Raw genomic sequence first — 7,900 nt, 5'->3', positions numbered from 1 at the left:
ATATATATATATATATATATATATATAATGGACGAATTTTGAAGTTCCTGTAAGAGTTCATGTCGTTTCACGATATACTATCATTTTTCACAACGGTATCGTTTACAGAAATGTTGCCGTTTTCAAAAGTTAGTTTCGTTTTTTATTGATGTTCACGTGGAATGGTATATCCCCTGGTTCCAAAATTCTTGATCTTTTCGGCTTTACAAAGATATGTGAATTGATATATACCTAGTTTCAAAGTTCTTGTGCAATTTTTCATATATTGGCCTTCTAGAATGTCTTGTCGTTTTCCAATGTACTTTCGCTGTCAATATATAATGTCGTTGTCTAATATTTTGTCATTTTAAACTGTCGTTTACAGGAAATGCAGTAGGTTCGGGTTTGTGATGTCGTTTTCACATTATTGTGGTTTTAATAGATGTTGTGGTTTTCTGGATATTGTTGTGCATACAAATTAATCTTGTTAGAATATCATCGCGTTGGTGTCGGATTAAAATTTATTGTCGCTTATGGCATGTATTGTGGCTTTTACTTTCTTCTCGTTTTTCAGAAATTAAATATCCTGGACGTGATAATATGATATCGAGTTCATTTTGCTTTACGTCACTCGGAATTATGAGTCATTTTCTTCATACTATAGTGCGAAAAAACAAAAAATTGTTACTACAAATTATAATTTGTCTTGTTTAAATATACTGTCGTTTTTATGTCATACGAATTGCGTAAGATCATCATTATCGCTTGTTAGATTTCATGTCGTTTTAAATGTGCTATTGTTTGTACTGATTATCTTTTTTTTTTTTTTTACAATTTTTTGTTTTTTTCAAATTTGTTTGTATTTTTTTTTTTTTTACCAATTTATGTTTTCTTCAAATATGTTTGTTTATAGGACTGATTGTGCTCTGGATTTTTAAGTTACTGTCGTTGGCTCCTTGGAATTATCGTTTGTTATAAATATAATTCCCAACCGCATATTTTACTGCGCTCTTAATATGCAACCTCAAGCTTCCATTAAACTATGTATGTAGTTTCATGATATAAAATATCTGGAATCACAATGCCATTTTCAAGTTTTGTTTTGGCTCAAATTTCTCCTTTTGCAGTGCTTTTGTTAATATGTAAGGAAAATAATGTGGATCAATGTCGAATGCCCCATAAAGTCGGATTCAAATCTGTTATTAAATTTTTAGTGTCCTAATTAGTGTCTAACTAATTAAATCATATTACATCATCTCATAATAAACACTAAGAATTAGTTAAAAAGTAATTTAAACTTTTTACATAACGTAGTATAATTTATTCGATTAAATACCAATAAAGACACTAAAATTAAACAACATATTTGAATCCCATGAAATCATACAAAGGACATGCCTCATAAAAATGAGTCCACTAACAATAAATTCAATTCAAACAAATTAGTGTAGTCTCATTTGTATTTGTATGGGAATAGGAGTTTTATGGTCCATGGAGAGATATAAAGTTAGTGGTTGACAATATCGATAGGCTAAACGTGTTTCATTCATAAACATGTTTTTGACCATGTAATGCAAATCTTACTTGATATTAGGAAAAAAGAGAAGAAAAAAAAAGTTTTTTTTTTTTTAAAGAAAAAATAAAAAAACTAGACAACTGTGAGTCTGTGATGACTCGAAGTTTTCCATTATGTCAAATGTGGATGAGCAATGAAAACCCATGTCCATCCCAATGAAAGAAATCCCAAATCCCATTGCATAAAAGATGGGAACTGAAAACAGGGAGGAAAACTTGGAAAATGAATGTGCTTCGAAACATGTTTCTGCCTTTACATATTTATCTATGGTTTTTAATGCTTTTTTTTTTTTTTTTGGTTCTTTTTCATGATGAAGTACTCGCCCTTTAATTGTTCTTATTTCTACGAGGCTCTTACTTCAAAGTCTTTGACTAATTGACTGTCTGACCTTACTTCTTTCTTTAATTGTAGAAAATTATTAGTGTTCATTCAAAAGATCTCAAGTCTTATTTTGACAACATCTCTTAATTAATTGCTTAACAGGTCATACTTTATAAAATTAATATGCTTCATTTACATGTGTAGTAGGTAGGCCCTAGTGGACCATGATTTTAATGCAAGCTGTTTGGAAATGACATCCAAACGTGATTTTACTTTTACATCTCTTGATATACTATTGTTTCTCCTCACAAGCTAAGAGAAATTGAAGAGAATTGAAAAATTAGAGACAAACCCCTCCCAACCCATTTTTGTAAGGCATACACCAATGTTTCAATTTCACTATGAATAACCACAAATATATATATATATATATGTATATATATATTAGAAGGTATTCTAATGAAGAATTTTCGAAAATGTTCACTATATATACACATTGTTCTTGAAATGCATTCTATACAAAACAGACCGTGCTTAATGTACGGGCAAGTTATATAACATGGTGGTTGACTAGTTAATAAGGTCTCGTTCACTTCGCGGATTCGAGTTGAAATGTGACATTTTCTGAGAGCTTTTTACTGTAGCAGAAAAATTTAGATGTGACATTTTCTGAGAACTTTTTACTGTAGAAACTTAAAACTGAAAACTCGAATCGGTGAAATGAACGAGGCTTAAGTTTCACATTGCTTGTTAAATAGATAGTACATGAAATAAATTGTAGTATCATCATATTAATTCTATAATATCATTTTGCAACGTAATTAGGTCAAAAATCCGGTTTATACGAGGCCTTTCCCCAACTAGAGAAGAGATTTTTGCAAAATTACTACGTATGAACGAAATATCATTGTGTAACGTGTATTATCGTCAATCTTCCAAAGGATATGTATTATGAATTCAAGGTTATCTCTAAAGAGCAAAATAAAGTAGAAGCGACAACTTTTTTGATCGTTGAAATGAGATTTAACAAATAATCATGCATTGATAAAACTCTTGAACCAATAATAACTATAAGCATTAATTTCAAGTTTTTTTTTTTTTAAAAAAAACTAATAATAAGTATTGATTTCAGTGGCAAATAACTATTGATAAGGTAAAATGGATCGTGAGAGTCAAAATCCTACAAAACGCAAGCAAGCCAACGACCAAAGAGGCCCGGCCACCAAAACGGCGTCACAAGTGCTAGACTGCACGTGCACCTTGTTGATCTAATCAATTACCTCCATGGGCCCCACCCCCACGTGTGCCTTGTCCCTCAACTTGGCATTTCTTTTCTTCTTGTTATTATTAAATATTAAATATAAGAATTTTCTGGGAATTTTCAATATTTTCACAAAATCCTAATGTTGACATAATATAATATTAGAACAAACCAAAATGAGCGTCCACAGAATTCAAAGGCTGGACCAATGGGACCAGACCAGACCAGACCCAGCTTGGCCGTCAAACTGCCGGAACAGTGAGGCCAGGCCAACCTCATGTTTTGTGGGATCTCAGATCCCCAAGTTAAGTGAGTGGTCCTTTTATTATTTAATATTGCTCTTCCAACCCACACCTCGTCACATATTGCGTATACTTTACAGTATTGTATTCCATTAGTGATCAGTAGTATTTGACGACTGATGTGACAAAAAGGTAAACAGACATGACACGTTCCTCATCTGAGAAGGTGAAAGTTCGGGCCACGTGACTCAAGTTCAATCGCAAATTTTGAGTTGGACATACCTATTTTAAAAAGGGAAGGCCGACCTAAGCCGGCTCTAAAGCCCTACAGCCTAGGATCGGCTCATAACTTTATATGGTAATTTTTTGTTCTTTTTTGTAAAATGATAATTAGCTCGCTCTGAATAAGTTTTTGAGCTTAACACCTCAGTTCGTAAGTTCATATAGGACCTGAGCCAACAGTAACAGGTATCGGATTAGCTCGTTTAGCTTTGACCAAACTTACGGTTCTAGTGCCCGCCTTTAGGATTTTCAACAAACATTCTTGTTAATATTTAGGACGTGATATGCTAATATTAGTCGTTCCTCTCTAGATACTATTTGTATTTTTATAATTAGCTCGCTCTGAATAAGTTTTTGAGCTTAACACCTCAGTTCGTAGGTTCATATAGGACCCGAGCCAACAGTAACAGGTATCGGATTAGCTCGTTTAGCCTTGATCAAACTTACGGCTCTAGTGCCCGCCTTTAGGATTTTCAACAAACATTCTTGTTAATATTTAGGACGTGATATGCTAATATTGGTCGTTCATCTCTAGATACTATTTGTATTTTAAAAAAAAAAAGACATGAATATCACACGCATTCCCACCGACAGTAACAATGTGAAAATTTTATACTGTTATGCTTGGCCTAGTATTATTGTTCCAAAGTATCTTTCATGTAGTGACACTCTTTTAGGCCTCTCCAATTGTCAAATTGACACATCCACAGACTCTTATGATAGAGAGGGGTTTTGTTATTAAAGAAAATATTAAAATCCTTTAAATTACTGGTCAGACAATTGAACTATATATGCATATATACTTTGGTTGTCGGAAATTAATCAAAACTTTTGAAAGCGCAAGTCAAAGTTGCAGGTCTGCCGGAGACTGAATTTGTCAAGTGATTATACAGTTTCTGACGTCCATAAATTCCATAGGGGTAGAGACAAATTTCTGTGAACGAGAAGTGACTTTTTCTCTTTGTTTTCTCCTAGTTCTACTATGGGTTACGACACTTTTGCTTCTTTTGATTTCCCTTTTGTGTTTCTTAATTTGTATTTTCTTTCTGTTGGGCCATTAAAGGCAAAGGTTAAAAGACACTAGTAATGAAGCTCCCTAAAGAGGAGGCATGGCATCTCCTGGTTTGACATTAAAAAGCAGCAGAAGCTAATCGGATAAAGTCAACTAGTAAATGCCAATTCAGAGAGCCAGACGCTCAACTTTTTAGCGAACAAAAAAAGCTGTTTCGTCTCATACTAAAAGTGGTTCGACTTGTTCAGAAGGATCCGGTAAGAAAGTGGGTCAATAAAATTAATCCATTTGTTGTCTTTATGCAAATGGATTAGTAATATCTGATCCAAATTACAAAAAAGAATTACAAAAAATTATATGCAAAATAGATAGCCGCTAATAAAGACGTGACGATTCAAAACAATATCCTATCCTATCGGTAGAGTGTTCTTCATATGGTAGTTACATGCATAATTCTCGTAGTAAATGATGGTTATACAGAAACGAATAGCAACTTGAAAAGGAAAGAAGGTATATTCCAATAAGTAATTTGCAGCTGAAAATGACTGCACAACAAAATAGTAGGGCCTGCAATCACTAAAGAAGCAAGCAAAGCTAGCCAAGTGTGACCAACAATTAGAAACAAAAGCAGTGAGGCTTTGAAAGGTTCTTGACTTGCCGTTGAATAATTGGCCTGCAATCACCAGAAAGCAAGGAAAACCTAGCTAACGGCGTACGATCAGTAATTATTAATATGAAACAGATATTGCCACTGCCCTGGATGGTCGGATGACAGTTGTGCTGTTTAGCTGCAATGCTAAAAAAGTGTATTTAAAAATGTGTATTCCAATAATTGGGTTCTTTCTTTGCATACAGTAAAAGCTTACGAGCATAAGCCAACCACACAGTGCGGTCATTATGTTTGAAAGAAAGTTTTATTAATATCTCTAACTTTCATATCGAGGAAATATTAATCAGTCCCTTTAGGATCTCTTAAAGCAGCTCAGTTGCAATTTCAGTTCCAGATTCAAAAATAGACCCACATCCCCAATAAATGATGTAACCAACTTGGTAGCTCACATGTTTTCTATGCTACTCTCTCTAGAAAGCACAAAAAATGCTGGTTCTCAATCTCGTCAAGACATGAATGACGGTAAATTTCTCAACACAGAAAAAAAAAAAAAAAAATGCACTAGCACAGTGCTGGAAGTCAATTGCAGATATTAGTTCAAGTCGGATGAGCTTTGAGACATGGAAATTCACCATACTGAAATAGGATATTCATTAAAACATGTACATGTAAACCGAGAAACAAACAAGTACCGGATGGAGTTCAATAGTCTTTTTCTCCATTCAAGACTACGAAGTTTAAGGATCCCTCAACAATTGTTCATTCTTAAAAAATAATAATAATAATAATAAAAGTTTACAAGAGACACACTAGATCACGCAAATATACTCAAAGGACCTGTCTTGTTTGATGCGCCCAGCCCATTTTCAGCATTTCGCATCCCTGTAATCCGCGCCCTGTGAAACACATATAGAATGGGCAAATTTGCAGTGTTAATAAGTTAATACAAAGGTAAAGGAGCCAATCTTATTATGTTTGTAATGAAATTTGATAAAATTTTCCTATTATTTAGGAGTGAGGAATTAATTGAGAAGCAAGCTCTTACTTACCTTCCCATATTTTTGCTGCCCGAATCTGTTAAAATGGTCAGCCTTTTTGCCGTCTTCATAAAATCACTGCACTCAGAACAAGGTGGAAAAATGTTAAAAGTCCGATATATAAAGATGATGAAGCCAAATGCAGCAAGATATCACAAGGGACAGAAACAGATGATGAACAAAAAGAAAAAAAGTTAAGGTATCAAACAAGACCTGAATGGTTCATCTCCGGTTCGTTTAACAGCTCCAGTTGCATCATGGTAAAGAACATGGCTCAGCATTTCCGATCTTTCTATTCCAAACATGTTGGCCAGCCTCCTGTACAACTCCTCATAGGAGCCAAGAACAGAAAGGTCAAGAACCCGTCCAACATCCTCAGATTCCATAAATACCTTACAGTGGCCAGTATCCAGACCAAATTCAGTAGCTTGAAGACCCTTAAGCCATGAAATCCCAGTATTTGATGAAGCCTGCTGTTCAGGTAGAGATCCTGAGCCATTAGAATGAAATTTCGCACCTTCTGGATTCCCATCTGTTAGACTTTTCCCGTTAGAAACTTCTGAGACTGTGTCACTAGAACCATTATTGGAGATCTGCTGCTCAGTGAGTATTGGCTGACCAAAAAGTACAAATTGATGTCTCTTAAGTTTAACACTATCAGATTTCTCCAAATTCTGTGTAGAATTTCCCATTGTGAGCAAAGAGGATAGGCTCTCATTGCGGTTTGCATTGCCTGTGATGATTTCATTAGAAATTCTAGAGTGTTGATTCAACTGCTGAAAACTGGAATGGAACAGCCCTGACTGCAGCTTGTTGTTAAGGTGGAGATCTGATAAAGATATTCCAAATAGAGCATGCCTGGCTCCCTGTATGCCTGCAGGAGTGTTATCGGGTAGATAACACATGGGGCTGCTGGGCCCAAGGGGATTACCTAAAAACGACGGTACCAGAAATTGGCCGTCAAGAGTAAAGTCAGGGTGTTGCGGGAGCCGCAACTTCTTTCTTGGTGGTGAGAATGATGACAAGGGGATAATGGGCATATTTGAGACTGATTCAATCAACCATGGGTTGACCCGCTTCACATTATGCAGTAAATCTGGTTCATCCCATGTCACCTGCAATTTAGTAAATTGTGAACAGATGTAAACATAAGCTCAAGCAGAGAGGATTTCATACTTAGTGGGGAAATGTAAATCTAAAGCATATAAAGGAAACCTGGGGTTTTCCTTGAAAATGATTACTTCCTAGGCATGAACTCACTCTTTGTTTTTTAAATATTTGGTATTCAATCGGAAGAGTTCAAAAGATCAAGAGCCTATGCTTATGCTTGACAACATTTGACTACAACACCACAGTACTCTTTTCTTACCAAAGAAGTAGATTTGGTTAAAAGCTCAATGCGACAACACAATCGATAAAAGACTGGCAAAATGTTTCGAAGGTACAGAAATGTAGCAAACAAATTGCAAAAAGAAATTGAGATTCAGAGACCAGTAGTAATAAGCAATACCTGGAGAAGCCGCCAGGGGGAATGAGGCCAGCGGTTCAGGTCAGCAACGAGAACAGAGCTTATAGTTCCC

The 7,900-nt window shown here is 35.1% G+C and overlaps 1 protein-coding gene across 1 annotated transcript in view; it reads right to left on the bottom strand.

Annotated features, from left to right (window-relative positions):
* Window positions 1-5,981: 5,981 nt before the first annotated feature.
* LOC21391437 (auxin response factor 18) overlaps window positions 5,982-7,900 on the bottom strand; it is a 3,853-nt gene continuing 1,934 nt past the window's right edge. The window contains exons 3-6 of the mRNA XM_024161330.1: window positions 7,831-7,886; window positions 6,534-7,435; window positions 6,333-6,398; window positions 5,982-6,179 (exon numbers count right to left, since the gene is read on the bottom strand). Of these exons, the coding sequence (XP_024017098.1) occupies window positions 6,098-6,179; window positions 6,333-6,398; window positions 6,534-7,435; window positions 7,831-7,886 (1,106 nt within the window). The 3' untranslated portion in view covers window positions 5,982-6,097. The remainder of the gene's footprint in view (window positions 6,180-6,332; window positions 6,399-6,533; window positions 7,436-7,830; window positions 7,887-7,900) is intronic.

This window comes from Morus notabilis, unplaced genomic scaffold, assembly GCF_000414095.1.
Source record: "Morus notabilis unplaced genomic scaffold, ASM41409v2 Scaffold922, whole genome shotgun sequence".
Classification (NCBI taxonomy): Eukaryota; Viridiplantae; Streptophyta; class Magnoliopsida; order Rosales; family Moraceae; genus Morus; species Morus notabilis.
The sequence above is the reverse complement of the archived record's forward strand: the minus strand, read 5'-3'. Positions and strand labels throughout refer to the sequence as shown.